Source organism: Mustela nivalis, assembly GCF_964662115.1.
Source record: "Mustela nivalis genome assembly, chromosome: 4".
Lineage (NCBI taxonomy): Eukaryota > Metazoa > Chordata > Mammalia > Carnivora > Mustelidae > Mustela > Mustela nivalis.
This window is the reverse complement of record NC_139023.1, coordinates 93,646,101-93,664,764: the sequence shown is the minus strand read 5'-3', so window position 1 is coordinate 93,664,764 and position 18,664 is coordinate 93,646,101. Positions and strand designations below refer to the sequence as shown.

Here is an 18,664-nt window from a genome sequence, read left to right as displayed (position 1 = left end):
CTGTATTATAAAAACTATAAAATTCTGACAAAAGAAATGGAAGATGACACAAATGGAAAGATGCTCATGGATTGGAAGGACCAATATTGTTAACATATCCATCCTACCGAAAGCAATCTATAGATTTAATGCAATGCCTGTGAAAATACTAATGACATTTTTCATAGAACTAGGACAAATAATCCCAAATTTATATGGAACCACAAAAGATTACAGCTAGCCAAAACAATCCTGAAAAAGAAAAACAAAGCTGGAGGTGCCATAATCCCAAATTTTAAAATATACCACAAAACTGTAGTGATCAAAACAGTATCATATTGGCATAAAAATAGACACATAGATTGATAGAACAGATTAAGGTTCACAGAAATAAACCCACAATTATATGATCAATTAATCTACAACAAAGGGCACAAAAAATGCAATGAGAAAAAAGATAGTCTCTTCAACAAATGGTGTTAGGAAAACTGGAAGCTATATGCAAAAGAATGAAACTGGACCACTTTCATATACCATACACAAAAATAAACTCAAAATAGATTAATGTTTTAAATGTGAAATCTGAAACTATAAGACTCCTAGAAGAAAACATAGACAGTATTTTTTGACATCAGCCATAGAAATGTTTTTTTTTTTTTCTTTTTTAGATATGTCTCCTCAGGGTAGGGAAACAAAAACAAAATTATACCTTTGTGATTACAGGAAAATAAAAAGCTTCTGCACAGGAAAGGGAAATCAACAAAACAACAAGGCAACCTGCTGAATGGAAGAAGGTATTTGCAAATGAGCTATCTGATAAGGGGTTAATATCCAAAATATATTCAGAATTTATACAACCCGACACCAGAGAATCCATCTGATTAAACAATGGGCAGAGTACCTGAATAGACAGTTCTCCAAAAAAGACACAAATGACCAACAGACACATGAAAAGATACTCAACATTATTAATAATCAGAGAAATACAAATCAAAACCATGATGAGATATCACTTCACAACTGTAAGAATGGTTTGAATAAAAAAGACAAGAAATAACAAGCATTGGCAATGATGTAGAGAAAAAGGAACCCTCATGCATCATTGGCGAGAATATAAATTAGTGCAGCCACTGTGGAAAATAGTATGAAGTCGCCTCAAAAAACTAAAAATAGAAATATCATATGATTTAGCAATTCTGCTACTGGGTGTTTACCCAAGGAATATGAAAACACTAATACAAAATATATATAGGTACCCCTATACAGGTACCCTTATGTTTATTGCAGGATTATTTATAATAGCCAAGATACAGAAGCAACCCAAGTATCGACCCATAGATGAATGAATAAGGAGGATGTATACACACAATGGACTCAGCCATAGAAAAGAATGGGATCCTGTCATATGCAACAACAGGGATAAACTAGTGGGTAAAATACTAAGTGAAATAAATCAGGACAAAAATGACAAATACCATATGATGTCACTCATGTGAAGGATTTAAGAAACAAAAACAATGAGCAAAGTAATAAAAAGAAAAACAAAAGCATAAAACAAAAAACAAAAACAAAAGCAAACCAGACTCTTAAATGCAACAGACAGGTGTTTGCCAGAGGGAAGGTGGGCAGGAGGGTGGATGAAATAGATACAGGGAATGAAGAGTACACTTGTTGTGATGAGCACTGAATAATGTATAGACTCATTGAATCATTATATTGTATACCTGAAACTAATACAATACTGCAAACTATACTTCAATAAAAAATGTTACTGATAAAAAGAATGCTTTACAGTAATAAAAGCTCTTCTAAAATGATGAAACAGTAAAGAAGCAGTGTTGCAATATATTTCTTTCTTGATTTTTAGGCATATTACCACAGAAAATGAACTCTATCCCTACAGAACTGGGCAAACACTAAAAATAAAACCATTCTGATTATTTAAATGCTTTTGAAACATCAATATAAAACTATTTAATATGTCATTTGAGTCACTTTTCTAAGTGTGAGAATAATTATGCTTTTGATAATAACCCATCTGACAGCCAAGGTCATACCAAGGAATATCAGGTTGGAATACAAAAATAATAATAATAATAAAAAGAGATTTGAACACTTTTGATTTTTTTTTTCAGTTTAAATTGGTCATTTAGTTTGAAAATCTTTTTCCGTAATTGCTTCAGTTGCAACTAGATGAGTATTTCAAGTTGGTCATTGCAAATTTGTGGACTGATGTTGTCAATGATCACAGAGTTTTAGAAATGGAATTGATCAGTGGATTTTCTGGTCCAGTGCTTTTAGTTGACAGATGAGCTGATATAAATTAATTATCTAAAAACATTGTGCTTAAGAAAATGAACAAGGAAATCATTACTATTTCAGGGGAGAAAACAGAGGCATGAAGACATTAAATGAGATGCTGCCTGTATTAGAACTTGTTACTTGAAGTCAGGACTAAAATATAACCTGCTGATATCTCATGTAGTGCTTCCATCCTATCCCATCTCCATACCGTTGATGATCTTGAAGTGTCATCCAGATGTGGAAAGATAATAAATTAACAGGAAAACCATTCCCTGTCTCCCTGGACAACACGCTTATTGTCATGTTTACAGCTAAAGATGGGTTTTGAATGTCAGTGCTTGTAGAGTCCTGAGAAGTTTCATCGAGGTGAACTCCAGAAGGAAAAGAACAATGTCATTTCAGTATGTGTGTTTAACAGACTTCATTTTAGTTGTAATATTTTGCCTATGCAACATATAATAAGATTATTTTTACAAAATGTATTTATAGGCTTCAGTCTAGCATCTAGCCACAGTGACTAAACAAATGTAATTGCTCGGAGTGAACTCTAAATAGCTTTCAACATTTCATTACAAAGCAATTACATCTGAGTCTTTCCCAGTGCTTATGGCATGGCTTTTTAAAAAAAGAAATTATACAAACAGGTGAAATCAACCATTATGAAATATAACCCACATGTTTAAAAAGCAAGCCTTCACAGTGAAAGTGAGATGGGGCGGGGGGGGGGTGGTTAAGTCAAAAGATAAACAGTTTATTGCCAAGGTAACTGCAAAGAGAGAATTCAGCATGCTTACCCAAGGTAAGTTTGATTTTTGAAAAGGAAATATTTACTTAATTTTACAGTGCTATGAAGTAGTACGAATTTTATTAGACATTCCTTGAAAATTAAGTGAAGATCGACTTCTTGTAAATCTGTATTTTAAAAAAATGGCTTTTGTAAAGCAAAACATAACTGTGTACTTGTCTGGATTTTGGAAGATCATAATTGGTTAACACCTATTGAGTGCTTACTGTACTGCAGGCACTGCTCTAAGCATGCATCTTCAAATATGTATCAATCCTCAAATATGTATCCTCTGAGGAAGTTGTTACTATTCTCCTCCTTGCTATGGATGGGGAGACTGAGACACAGGGTAAGTAACTTCTGTTCAAGATCAAGCTGCCATTGATGGAAGGTTGGGATTCAAACACAGGTATTCCAGGGCCTGTGCCCATGATCTTAATTGCTTTTTGTGCTATTCACACTTATTTGTAAGGATCCTGTGCACAGATCTGACACAGGTCTGGGGATTTAGACATGGAAAGAATGGTGAGCCATTAATATAATAACTAGGCATGATTTAATAAAACAACACAGTGTTCATTTGGTCTTAGGTCTATGTCTCCTAATGTGACTTGAAAAAACAAAACAAACCAAAAAAATGAAACATTAACAACCATGCAGTGCAAACTAATTCTTTATTTTAAATGAAAACTGCTTATTTTAAGATAGGTTTTAACTGGGGCCCAGGGTCTTTAAGTATGACTATCTATTGCCACTGTGTGAAGATGTGAGAATGGGCTTCTGAGCATTTTTATGGGGAAAAAGAAATGTTTTTCCTTAGGTTGTTAGAGGGATGCATGATTTACCTAATATGGGCAGGGTGGGCAAACTTTTTCAGTAAAGGTAAATATTTTAGACTTTGTGGGCCATATGTGTTCTCTTTTGCAACTACTCAACTCTGCTGGAGTGCAAAAGCAGCAACGTGTGGACAATATATAAAAGTCAGAATGTGGTAGGGTTCCAACAACATTGTATTTCTGTACATTACAATTTGAATTTTATATAATTTCTGTTTCACAAAGTATTATTGTGCCTTTGATTGTTAGTTGATCATTTAAAAATGTAAAAAACAAGCAAGCAAACAAACAAACAAACAAAAAACCTGAAAATCAAAAGTATCTTAGCTCAGGGACCAGAAAAAGGAAGCCACAGACCAGATTTGGCCTATGGGCCATCTGATAATTGGGTAGACATGCAAATTCTCAGGCCTTTCTGGGAATCTATTGAATCCGAAATTTGAGAATTGGACCCAGCAGTCTGTGTTTTATTTATTTTTTTTTCCTTTTTTTTTTTTTTTTTAATTTATTTTTTATTTTCAGCATAACAGTATTCATTATTTTTCACCACACCCAGTGCTCCATGCAATTCGTGCCCTTTATAATACCCACCACCTAGTACCCCAAACTCCCACCCCCCACCCCTTCAAAATCCTCAGATTGTTTTTCAGAGTCCATAGTCTCTCATGGTTCACCTCCCCTTCCAATTTCCCCCAACTCCCTTCTCCTCTCTAACTCCCCATGTCCTCCATGCTATTTGTTATGCTCCACAAATAAGTGAAACCATATGATAATTGACTCTCTCTGCTTGACTTATTTCACTCAGCATAATAATCTCTTCCAGTCCCATCCATGCTGCTACAAAAGTTGGGTATTTGTCCTTTCTTTTTTTTTTTTAATAAACATATATTTTTATCCCCAGGGGTACAGGTCTGTGAATCACCAGGTTTACACACTTCACAGCACTCACCAAAGCACATACCCTCCCCAGTCTGTGTTTTAAAAAATCTCTAAGGTGAAAAGGATACATGCTGCAGTTTGAGAACCGCTGGTTCTCAGTCATTGCTCTAATGATTCAGTTCATGCATCCATTCATTTCTCCTCACAATAAATGCTTTTTGAGATGTAATTATAATGTATTGGGAATACAATGGTGAAAGTACTAGATTTCCTCCTCATAGGTAAAAGAATAATTCTTCCATAAAACAAGACTGTAATTGACAATGACCTACTTTTTGAAATACATTTTATAATAATACATAATGGTCCTATACATATAGACACACAGGCCTAAAACAAAATAACACAAAGCAATATGTACCCTAATATGTGTGATGCACTTTCTGATATTGTCTTTCTTATCTCTGTTGTATTTAACCCAGTAAATTGATTTTATAATACACAGATACATCACAACTCATAGTTTGAAAAATATTGCAATAAAATATGCTCACCAGTGCAAATTCCTTGTTGAGAATCATCTGTTCAACCAAAGATGACTCATTGTGGAAGAGATGAGGCTGCATATGGCTCCACATATGAGGAAACCACCAGAACTCATCTACAGACCTAAGCAAAAGGTCATCTCCTTCATCTTCCTCTTCAGTCCCTGTAAAACATAAAGTTAAAAGTGGTTTCAATGAACATTTCATATTGGTTTGAAGATGATGTTTGTCAGATTTTTGTTATTCTTCTTATTACTGGTACATAAATCCTATTTTGTTTTGCTTTAATAATAATAAAAAGAAATGACCATAGTCTAAATACATTGAAGGCAATGTGGCTGGGGGTGCGGATGAGTTGGAGTAGATAAGATAGCCCCAAGTGCAGATAGTTGTTTGGTTTAGAATTTAGGGGTACTTTGTCACTGACACTGTTTAGGATTACTAGCATTCATTGTGAGAAATGAATAAACAGACTTCATTTGAAATAATTTATTTTTGTTTTAAGATTAATAGCTGATAATTCTCTTCCTGATTGCCTGCACAGGGGAAATAGGATCAGAGATGATTTTTTTATTCTTAAAAATATTCTTACATGAGAGTCTAAAATTGAGTTTAAATTTGACTCATGAAGTTTGTTAATTTTTTTCTGATTAGAAAAATAACTATATTCTTATTGAATAAGTGAAAAAAAACACAGACTAGTGATATATGAATCTCAAAAACAAAGCAAAATAAACACAAAGATCATTATCAAGAGCTAACAAGTGGAAACATTTTGGTATTTTTCTTTTAAATCTTTTTCTACTTATTTTTTAACACGGAGGATATTAGGAGGTGGAGAGGAGAACTGAGATGGGGGAAACCAGAGGAGATGAACCATGAGAGACTGTGGACTCTGAGAAACAAACAGGGTTTTGGTGGGGAGGGGGGCGGGGGGTTGGGTGAGCTTGGTGGTGGGTATTACAGAGGGCACGTATTGCATGGAGCACTGGGTGTGGTACATAAACAATAAATTTTGGAACACTGAAAAGAAATAAAATAAAATTTAAAAAAAAGAGAAAAAAAGAAGTTAAAAATGAAGGTATCCTACAATTATGTTTGTCAGATTATGTTTGTCAGATTTTTGCACTACTAGATAATTACCCCATAGATACAAATGTAGTGATTCAAAGAGGCACCTGCTCCCCAGTGTTCGTAGCAGCAATGTCCACTATAGCCAAACTATGGAAAGAGTTGAGAGGTCCATCAACAGATGAATGGATAAAGAAAATGTGGCACGTCTATAATGGGATATTACTCAGCCATAAAAAAGGATGAACTCTTACCATTTAGATTGATGTGGATGGAACTAGAGGGTATTAGGCTGAGCAAAATTATCATATGGTTTCACTCATATGTGGAACATAAGAAACAGTGCAGAGGACCATAGGGGAAGGAAAACAAAATGGGAAGTCATCAAAGAGGAAAAAAATCACAAGAAACTCTTAACTGTAGGAAACAAACTGAGGGTTGTTTCAATTTACTGGGTTAAATACAACAGCTAGAAATTCAAATTCAGTTCTGAGTCAAAGTAAGTGTTTTTTTCCACTGTATCAATGACTTTTTAAATTATATTCAAGATATTCAGAGTCTCATTTCTTAGTCTAGAGTGTTCTGGGGGCAGATCTGTGTCCCAGATGGAGGAATTAGATGGTGAAATCCATGCAGAAGAGCCAAAGTCAGGAGTTTTTCTGGGTCTGAAATTCTGAGTGTTATATGCAACTGATGAATTACTGAACTCTGTATCTGAAACAAATGATGTACGTTATGTTGGCTAATTGATTTTAAATAAAATAAAAACCAAATTACTGCCTATTCAAAAAAAAAAAAAAACGAGGTCACACTGTATAATTACTTTTGTATCCTTACATTTTTAACATAAATATGAACATAAACATTTACTATTTTGATACCGGTATTTCTTAAAACTCAAACAATGAAGTTATTAACATAATAGAAACTTGATTTGAGAACTTAAAACTAATGTAAAGTTTTCACGGTCTCTTAAGAAAATTTGTGAATAGTGTTCAAGGCATAGTGAAAACCATTTGTCATGTTATAAGTGAAAAAAAAAAGAAAAAAGAAAAACTTACTTCCTAGAAAATTCTCTTTGTTGCAGATACCAACAAATATTTTCACTGTATGAATCATACAGTTTTTGCACAATTTTATGATATACAGTCTAATTTTAAAATGTCTTGGATGAATAATGTAAAATTAATTCCTATTTGTTCTCTAGATACTCTAAGTGAAGTAAAATAAAAGATTCTTAGAGTGTGACATGTTTTTCTTTAGTTTATTTTCCCACAGTATAGTATGTTTTATAGATGGCTGCTCAATTTAATAATAAGCAAATAAATATTAAAAGTACTTTTCAAAAGAATCTTCTCCAAATGCTTTATTTATGTGTCCCATGATAAAGATTTCACTGATCATGCAGTAAATAGTGCTCTGAAATGGTTAAAGTGTGTATTTGGTATCAATAAATACAGAAGTAGAGTCCCTGAATCTGTCACTTAATTGACTTTGTGATCTTGGACAAGTCAACTTTGGATCTTAGTTTCCTGGCTTAAAATGGAGATATAAATATCTATCTCACTGGGTCTTTGTGAAAAATCAATGAGATTGATTTATTAAAGCACTTAATACCATGACTTGCAGATAATAAGTACTTTGTAAATATCAGGATCTCTTTCTTCTTAAAAATATATCTATATGTTTATACTTATTGTGTTCTAAATTTATATATTTTTACAAATTATTGAAAACATTGCTTGCCCAAATTATTAATTTCTTAAAGTCAGAGATTGAATTCCTTTAACTTGCACTGTATTATGCCACTTCTCCAGAGCAATGAATAGGTGAGTAATTTGATTCAGTCAATATTAATATAATGTCAGTGAACTTTAGAGCTTTCATATGTCTTCTGAAGTGCATGCCAACGTTTGTATGTATTTATGTATATACATTATTTCTGGGATACGGTTCATAATGCATAGTTCTTAAAGGGTAGAAGGACCATCAGGTTTAATTTGGCACCATACTACTTGTAGAAGTTGTTACTATACAAAGAGTAAAGAAACAGAAGTTTTGAATGTGATAAAGTCTAATGAATCAGTTGAGCAGAAAGAATCCTGAATTTTTATTAACTTTAGCTAAAATTGTTAGTATAACGGGCTTGCAGTTCATTGACTTTGTTTTTTTTTTGTGAGATATATTTTTAATTATTTATCATATTATACATAAATTTTTAAAAGTATGTGTGTATATAATGGATATCAATTTGTGTCAAATATTTGTGCCCAAAAGTGCCCTTTTTATTTTTTTTATTTTTTTTTAAATTTTTTATTTTTTATAAACATATATTTTTATCCCCAGGGGTACAGGTCTGTGAATCAACAGGTTTACACACTTCACAGCACTCACCAAAGCACATACCCTCCCCAATGTCCATAATCCCACCCCCATCTCCCAAACCCCCTCCCCCCAGCAACCCTCAGTTTGTTTTGTGAGATTAAGAGTCACTTATGGTTTGTCTCCCTCCCAATCCCATCTTGTTTCATTTATTCTTCTCCTACCCACTTAAGCCCCCATGTTTCATCACCACTTCCTCATATCAGGGAGATCATATGATAGTTGTCTTTCTCTGCTTGACTTATTTTGCTAAGCATGATACGCTCTAGTTCCATCCATGTTGTCGAAAATGGCAAGATTTCATTTCTTTTGATGGCTGCATAGTATTCCATTGTGTATATATACCACATCTTCTTGATCCATTCATCTGTTGATGGACATCTAGGTTCTTTCCATAGTTTGGCTATTGTGGACATTGCTGCTATAAACATTCGGGTGCACGTGCCCCTTTGGATCACTACGTTTGTATCTTTAGGGTAAATACCCAATAGTGCAATTTCTGGGTCATAGGGCAGTTCTATTTTCAACATTTTGAGGAGCCTCAATGCTGTTTTCCAGAGTGGCTGCACCAGCTTGCATTCCCACCAACAGTGTAGGAGGGTTCCCCTTTCTCCACATCCTCGCCAGCATCTGTCATTTCCTGACTTGTTGATTTTAGCCATTCGGACTGGTGTGAGGTGATATCTCATTGTGGTTTTGATTTGTATTTCCCTGATGCCGAGTGATATGGAGCACTTTTTCATGTGTCTGTTGGCCATCTGGATGTCTTCTTTGCAGAAATGTCTGTTCATGTCCTCTGCCCATTTCTTGATTGGATTATTTGTTCTTTGGGTGTTGAGTTTGCTAAGTTCTTTATAGATTCTGGACAATACTCCTTTATCTGATATGTCGTTTGTAAATATCTTCTCCCATTCTGTCAGTTGTCTTTTGATTTTGTTAACTGTTTCCTTTGCTGTGCAAAAGCTTTTGATCTTGATGAAATCCCAATAGTTCAATTTTGCCCTTGCTTCCCTTGCCTTTGGCATTGTTCCTAGGAAGATGTTGCTGCGGCTGAGGTTGAAGAGGTTGCTGCCTATGTTCTCCTCAAGGATTTTGATGGATTCCTTTCGCACATCGAGGTCCTTCATCCATTTTGAGTCTATTTTTGTGTGTGGTGTAAGGGAATGGTCCAATTTCATTTTTCTGCATGTGGCTGTCCAATTTTCCCATCACCATTTATTGAAGAGGCTGTCTTTTTTCCATTGGACAGTCTTTCCTGCTTTGTCGAAGATTAGTTGACCGTAGAGTTGAGGGTCTATTTCTGGGCTCTCTATTCTGTTGCATTGATCTATGTGTCTGTTTTTGTGCCAGTACCATGGTGTCTTGATGATGACAGCTTTGTAATAGAGCTTGAAGTCTGGAATTGTGATGCCACCAACGTTGGCTTTCTTTTTCAATATCCCTTTGGCTATTCGAGGTCTTTTCTGGTTCCATATAAATTTTAGAATTACTTGTTCCATTTCTTTGAAAAAGATGGATGGTACTTTGATAGGAATTGCATTAAATGTGTAGATTGCTTTAGGGAGCATAGACATTTTCACAATATTTATTCTTCCAATCCAGGAGCATGGAACATTTTTCTATTTCTTTGTGTCTTCCTCAATTTCTTTCATGAGTACTTTATAGTTCTCTGAGTATAGATTCTGTGCCTCTTTGGTTAGGTTTATTCTTAGGTATCTTATGGTTTGGGGTGAAATTGTAATGGGATTAACTCCTTAATTTCTCTTTCTTCTGTTTTGCTGTTGGTGTAGAGAAATGCAACTGATTTCTGTGCATTGATTTTATATCCTGACACTTTACTGAATTCCTGTATAAGTTCTAGCAGTTTTGGAGTGGAGTCTTTTGGGTTTTCCACATATAGTATCATATCATCTGCAAAGAGTGATAATTTGACTTCTTCTTTGACGATCTGGATGCCTTTAATTTCCTTTTGTTGTCTGATTGCTGAGGCTAGGACCTCTAGTACTATGTTGAATAGCAGTGGTGATAATGGACATCCTTGCAGTGTTCCTGACCTTAGCGAAAAAGCTTTCAGTTTTTCTCCATTGAGAATGATATTTGCGGTGGGTTTTTCATAGATGGCTTTGATGATATTGAGGTATGTGCCCTCTATCCCTATACTTTGAAGAGTTTTGATCAGGAAGGGATGCTGTACTTTGTCAAATGCTTTTTCAGCATCTATTGAGAGTATCATATGGTTCTTGTTCTTTCTTTTATTGATGTGTTGTATCACATAGACTGATTTGCGGATGTTGAACCAACCTTGCAGCCCTGGAATAAATCCCACTTGGTCGTGGTGAATAATCCTTTTAATGTATTGTTGAATCCTATTGGCTAGTATTTTGTTGAGTATTTTCGCATCTGTGTTCATCAAGGATATTGGTCTATAGCTCTATTTTTTGATGGGATCCTTGTCTGGTTTTGGGATCAAGGTGATGCTGGCCTCATAAAATGAGTTTGGAAGTTTTCCTTCCATTTCTATTTTTTGGAACAATTTCAGGAGAATAGGAATTAGTTCTTCTTTAAATGTTTGGTAGAATTCCCCCGGGAAGCCGTCTGGCCCTGGGCTTTTGTTTGTTTGGAGATTTGTAATGACTGTTTCAATCTCCTTACTGGTTATGGGTCTGTTCAGGCTTTCTATTTCTTCCTGGTTCAGTTGTGGTAATTTATATGTTTCTAGGAATGCATCCATTTCTTCCAGATTGTCAAATTTATTGGCGTAGAGTTGCTCATAGTATGTTCTTATAATAGTTTGTATTTCTGTGGTGTTAGTTGTGATCTCTCCTCTTTCATTCATTATTTTATTTATTTGGGTCCTTTCTCTTTTCTTTTTGATAAGTCAGCCCAGGGGTTTATCAATTTTATTAATTCTTTCAAAGAACCAGCTCCTAGTTTCGTTGATTTGTTCTATTGTTTTTTTGGTTTCTATTTCATTGATTTCTGCTCTGATCTTTATGATTTCTCTTCTCCTGTTGGACTTAGGGTTTCTTTCTTGTTCTTTCTCCAGCTCCTTTAGGTGTAGGGTTAGGTTGTGTACCTGAGACCTTTCTTGTTTCTTGAGAAAGGCTTGTACCGCTATATATTTTCCTCTCAGGACTGCCTTTGTTGTGTCCAACAGATTTTGAACCGTTGTATTTTCATTATCATTTGTTTCCATGATTTTTTTCAATTCTTCTTTAATTTCCTGGTTGACCCATTCATTCTTTAGAAGGATGCTGTTTAGTCTTTATGTATTTGGGTTCTTTCCAAACTTCCTTTTGTGGTTGAGTTCTAGCTTTAGAGAATTGTGGTCTGAAAATATGTAGGAAATGATCCCAATCTTTTGATATCGGTTGAGTCCTGATTTAGGACCAAGGATGTGATCTATTCTGGAGAATGTTCCATGTGCACTAGAGAAGAATGTGTATTCTGTTGCTTTGGGATGAAATGTTCTGAATATATCTGTGATGTCCATCTGGTCCAGTGTGTCATTTAAGGCCTTTATTTCCTTGTTGATCTTTTGCTTGGATGATCTGTCCATTTCAGTGAGGGGAGTGTTAAAGTCCCCTACTATTATTGTATTATTGTTTATGTGTTTCTTTGATTTTGTTATTAATTGGTTTATATAGTTGGCTGCTCCCACCTTGGGTGCATAGATATTTAAAATTGTTAGATCTTCTTGTTGGACAGACCCTTTGAGTATGATATAGTGTCCTTCCTCATCTCTTATTATAGTCTTTGGCTTAAAATCTAATTGATCTGATATAAGGATTGCCACTCCTGCTTTTTTCTGATGTCCATTAGCATGGTAAATTCTTTTCCACCCCCTCACTTTAAATCTGGAGGTGTCTTCGGGCTTAAAATGAGCTTCTTGTAGGCAACATATAGATGGGTTTTGTTTTTTTATCCATTCTGATACCCTGTGTCTTTTGACAGGGGCATTAAGCCCATTAACATTCAGGGTAACTATTGAGAGATATGAATTTAGTGCCATTGTATTGCCTGTAAGGTGACTGTTACTGTATGTGGTCTCTGTTCCTTTCTGATCTACCACTTGTAGGCTCTCTCTTTGCTTAGAGGACCCCTTTCAATATTTCCTGTAGAGCTTGTTTGGTGTTTGCAAATTCTTTCAGTTTTTGTTTGTCCTGGAAGGTTTTACTCTCCTTCTATTTTCAATGATAGTGTAGCCGGATATAGTATTCTTGGCTGCATGTTTTTCTCGTTTAGTGCTCTGAAAATATCATGCCAGCTCTTTCTGGCCTGCCAGGTCTCTGTGGATAAGTCAGCTGCCAATCTAATATTTTTACCATTGTATGTTACAGACTTCTTTTCCCGGGCTGCTTTCAGTATTTTCTCTTTGTCACTGAGACTTGTAAATTTTACTATTAGTAACGGGGTGTGGGCCTATTATTATTGATTTTGAGGGGTGTTCTCTGAACCTCCTGAATTTTGATGCTCATTCCCTTTGCCATATTGGGGAAATTCTCCCCAATAATTCTCTCCAGTATACCTTCTGCTCCCCTCTCTCTTTCTTCTTCTTCTGGAATCCCAATTATTCTAATGTTGTTTCGTCTTATGGTGTCACTTATCTCTCGAATTCTCCCCTCGTGGTCCAGTAGCTGTTTGTCCCTCTTTTGCTCAGCTTCTTTATTCTCTGTCATTTGGTCTTCTATATCACTAATTCTTTCTTCTGCCTCATTTATCCTAGCAGTGAGAGCCTCCATTTTTGATTGCACCTCATTAATAGCTTTTTTGATTTCAACTTGGTTAGATTTTAGTTCTTTTATTTCTCCAGAAAGGGGTTTTATATCTCTCGAGAGGGTTTCTCTAATATCTTCCGTGCCTTTTTCGAGCCTGGCTAGAACCTTGAGATTTGTCATTCTGAACTCTAGATCTGACATATTACCAATGTCTGTATTGATTAGGTCCCTAGCCTTCGGTACTGCCTCTTGTTCTTTTTTTTGTGTTGAATTTTTCCGTCTTGTCATTTTGTCCAGATAAGAGTATATGAAGGAGCAAGTAAAATACTAAAAGGGTGGCAACAACCCCAGGAAAATATGCTTTAACCAAATTAGAAGAGATCCCAAATCGTGAGGGGGGAGAAAGGGGATAAAAAGAGGTTCAAAAAGGAAGAAAGAAAAAAAAAAAAAGAAAAAAAGAAAAGAATAGAATTAAAAAAAAAACAAATAAGAAAAAATATAAAAAAGAAAAGATATATATATTAGATAAACTAGTTAAAAAACGTTAAAAAAGAAAAAGGTAAAAGTTAAAAAAAATTTAACCAGAAGGCGAGAAAAAATAAACAAAAAATGAAAAATAAAAACATTAAAATATCTGCAAGACTAAAAAAAATCATAGGGAAAAAGCCATGAGTTCCGTGCTTTGCTTTCTCCTCCTCTGGAATTCTGCTGCTCTCCTTGGTATTGAAACTGCACTCCTTGGTAGGTGAACTTGGTCTCTGCTGGATTTCTTGTTGATATTCTGGGGGAGGGGCTTGTTGTAGTGATTCTCAAGTGTCTTTGCCCCAGGCGGAATTGCACCACCCTTATCAGGGGCCTGGGTGAGTAATCCGCTCGGGTTTTCTTTCAGGAGCTTTTGTTCCCTGAGCGTTTTCCGTAGAGTTCCGGAGGACGGGAATACAAATGGCGGCCTCCTGGTCTCCGGCCCAGAGGAGCCGAGAGCTCAGGGCCACACTCCTCAGTGTGCCCTCAGAGAATAGCGCCCAGTTACTCCCATCTGCCTGACCCCCCCAGCCGCGCTCCGAGCTCACTGAGCCTGCGACCGGTTCAAGGTAACACCAAGCTGTGAGCTTACTGTCGGCTCTGTCTCTGTAGCCGGCTTTCCCATTCCAATACCCGCAAGCTCTGTGACACTCAGACACCCCCGATCCTTCTGTGACCCTGCGGGACCTGAGGCCACGCTGACCCCGCGTGGGCTTCACCCCGGTTTAGCCTCTGGAGCGATGTTCCTCAGCGGAACAGACTTTTAAAAGTCCTGATTTTGTGCGCAGTTGCTCCGCCGCTTGCCGGAAGCCGGCCCCTCCCCCCGGGGTCTATCTTCCGATCGCTTTGGATTCACTTCTCCGCTGGTCCTACCTTTCAGAAAGTGGTTGTTTTTCTGTTTCCAGAATTGCTGTTCTTCTTCTCTTCGAGCTGCCGATGGATTTTCAGGTGTTTGCAATCTTTAGATAAGCTATCTAGCTGATCTCCAGCTAGCTGATGTAGTCTCAGCCAGCTACTTCTCCGCCATATTGACTCCTCCTCCTTCATTGACTTTGTTAATAAGGAGAATATCAAACATTGAAATCCAAATGGAGAAAAGTTTGTCATTTCCTCAGACAGATTTTAAGCGTGTGGTTTTAGACCAAGTGTTTCTTATGGCCATAATTTAGCACAGATTAGAGGTACTTTATGTCACATGCAATGAATGAGTTGTTATTTCTCCCACCCTCCTGTTGTGCTTTGAATACAGAATATTTGAGAAATGCTTCCATTCACTTTAAATTTCACTGATAGTTATTAAAAGTAGCAGGAAGCACAAAATGCATACTTGACCGGGAAGAAGGTCAATTACTCAATTCAAAGGAAATTTGCAGACTATTGATATAAACAGATATGACTGATTATAAAATATTAGTAATTTTTATATTAGAGATTGTGTTAATTTATAAACACTCCTCACAAGGTTGAAAGTGATATTTAAAACCTTACTTATTTTTTAACTTCATAGATTAATTTTCTGTCAGCCTTTCTCTTATTTTATATAGGTCTTATAGTTCAAAGCCATGTGAGGCTAGTTTGTGACACTAGAAATAGCTTAATGAAAAATGCAATACCAAGTCATGCTGAGGGACCAAAGCAGAATTTCTAATGTTTTAAAATCCAACTAAATGAAAATATTAAATTTTTGAATCACTATAAACCCATATTTTCCCTACTATTAACACATATTTTTCTATACTTAATTTGATATGCGAGGATATAATTTGTAGTTCTACGAATCATAGTTAACACAAGTTACAATCCATTAAAAGAACATGTGTTCATATTTAGCCTTTTACTTCTAATCTGATCTAGATTCAAATCTACATGATTCTTAATTAAAATAAGTATTTTTTGTTCTCACTTAATAGTTATTCCCTTTTACCTCTCTAAATTATCAATAAATAGTAAATTTTTAAATTCAGAAGTAAAATATTGAAGAATTCACTTTTTTGTTATCACTTGTGGAGGATCTTGTTATGAAATAATAGCATACTTCTAAAAGTTCTTTAAGTCTGCCAGTATAAGAATAATTTTAGCAAGGTCTGGGCTATAGGTTAATTCCTACAATTAAAATGCAATTTATGGGGCACCTGGGTGGCTCAGCCAGTTAAGTGTCTGCGTTTGGCTCAGGTCATGATCCCAGGGTCCTGAGATGGAACCCCATGTTTGGCTTCCTTCTCAGCAGAGAGCCTGTTTCTCCCTCTCCCCTGCCTATCACTCTGCCTACTTGTACTTTCTCTCTGTCAAATAAATAAATAAAAATCTTAAAAACAAACAAACAAACAAACAATACCTAAGATAAGCCGGCACAATGATCTTTATTTTAAAAAATACAATTTCTAAAATTCCAATGTCTGCATTATTGCTTTTGTATAAATGTCTGCTTTATATTTGCTCATTATGTATGAAATATTATAATTCCTAAATGACAAGAAGATGTTTGTATTTTCTTTGTATATTGAATCTGGCATGGTTCCATATAGGTAGGTAGGTATGTACTAAACTAATTTTAAATATTACAATAAATAAAAAGAACTGTGGGTGATGAAAATCGATTAAAAGTTACCTATGGTTACCTATTATTTCTAGAACTGATAAATTCAACAAAGCTGTAGAGCTCAAAATCAATATACAGAAATCTGCTATATTTCTGTGCACTAATAACAAAATAGTAGAAAGAGAAATTAAGAAAAGAATCCATTTACAATTACACCAGAAATAGTAAAATACCTAGGAATAAACCTAACTAAGGAAGTGTAACACTAGTACTCTAAAGAGTTAAGACATTGATGAAAGAAATAGAAGATTAAGAAATTTTAAATAAATGGAAAGATATGCCATGCTGATGGATTGAAAGAACTAATGTTAAAATATCCAAACTATCCAAAGCAATCTACAGATTCAGTGCAATTGTATCAAAATATCAATAGTATTTCTCACAGAACAAGAACAAATAATCCTAAAATTTGTATGAAACCACAAAAGGCCACGAATAGCCAAAACCATCTTGAAGAAGAAGAATTAACTTGGAGTGCCACAATCCCAGATTTCAGACTATACTACAAAGCTATAGTAATCAAAACAATATAGAATTAGCACAAAAATAGCCACATAGATCAATAGAACAGAATAGAGAGCCCAGACAGAAACCCACACTTATGCAGTTAATTAGTCTATGTCAAAGGAAGGAAGAATATGCTGGGGGGGTATTCTCTTCAATAAATGGTGTTGGAAAAATTCGACAGCTATCTGCAGAAGAATGAAACTGGACACTATACACAAAAATACTCAAAAAGGATTAAAGATCTAAATAGAAGATCTGAAACGATAAAACTCCTAAAACTCCTAAAGGAAAACATAAGCAGTAATCTCTTTGACATCAACTTCAACAATAATTTTCTGGATATGTTTCCCCAGTCAAGAAAATCAAAAGCAAAAACAAATTATTGGGACTACATCACACTAAAAAGTTTTTGCACAGTCAAAGAAACCACCAACAAAACAAAAGGCAACCTACTGAATGAGAGAAGATTATTCGCAAATGATATACCTGATAAAGAATTCACACAACTCAACACCTCCCCCCGCCAAAAAAAAAATCCACAAATAATCCAATTAAAATGGGCCAGAGGTACTGAATAGACATTTTTGCAAAGAAGACACACAGGTGGCTGAAAGACATGTGAGAAGATACATCACTAATCATCAGGAAAAAAATGCAAATCAAAACCACAATGACATATCACCTAACACTAGTCAGAATGGCCAGTATCAAAAATATAAAAAAAAAAAAAAATAGGAAGTGTTGGTGAGAATGTAGAGTAAAGAGAACGTTTGTCCACTTTTGGCAGGAATGTAAACTGGTGCAGCCACTAGAGAACACAGTTTGAAGGTTCCTCAAAAAACTAGAAATAGAACTACCATCCAATCCAATAATTCCACTTCTGGGTATTTACCCAAGGGGGTGGGGAACAAAAAAAAACACTAATCGGGAAAAGATACATGAACTCCTATGTTTACTGCAGCCTTATTTACAAGAGCCAAGATAAGGAAGCAACCCAAGTGTCCATCCATAGATGAGTGGATAAAGAAGATTTGGTATATATACACAATGGAATAATACTCAGGTATAAAAAAGAATGAAATCTTACCTTTGGGGACAATATTTCCTTTGAAATATTGAATGAAATAAATCAGAGAAAGACAAATATCCTATGATTTCACTTATATGTGAAATCTAAAAAAAACAAAACAAACAACAATATCAACAATTATAACGCAAAGGAGAAACAAACTCATATACAGAGAGGATAAACTACTGATTGCAAAAGGGGAGGGGAGTGGGATATGGGTGAAACAGGGTGACGGGGATTAGAGGTATAATCACCCAGTTATAAAATAAATAAATCACTGGGATGAAAAGTATGGCATAGGGAATGTAGTTAATAACATTGTAATATCATTGGAGACAGATGGAAACTACAGTTATCATGGTGAGCATTTTGTAGTGCAAATGACTCTTTTTTTTCTGATTTTTTAAAAAGATTTTATTTACTTGAAAGAGAGTAAGCATAAGCAGGGGACAGGAGCAGAGAGACAGGG

The 18,664-nt window shown here is 35.3% G+C and overlaps 1 protein-coding gene across 2 annotated transcripts in view; it reads right to left on the bottom strand.

Moving 5' to 3' along the window:
* LOC309863291 (bifunctional heparan sulfate N-deacetylase/N-sulfotransferase 4) overlaps positions 1–18,664 on the bottom strand; it is a 242,168-nt gene that overhangs the window by 81,246 nt on the left and 142,258 nt on the right. For both annotated transcript variants that reach the window (XM_082727895.1, XM_082727896.1), the window contains exon 4: positions 5,337–5,491. In XM_082727895.1, the coding sequence (XP_082584021.1) occupies positions 5,337–5,491 (155 nt within the window). The remainder of the gene's footprint in view (positions 1–5,336; positions 5,492–18,664) is intronic.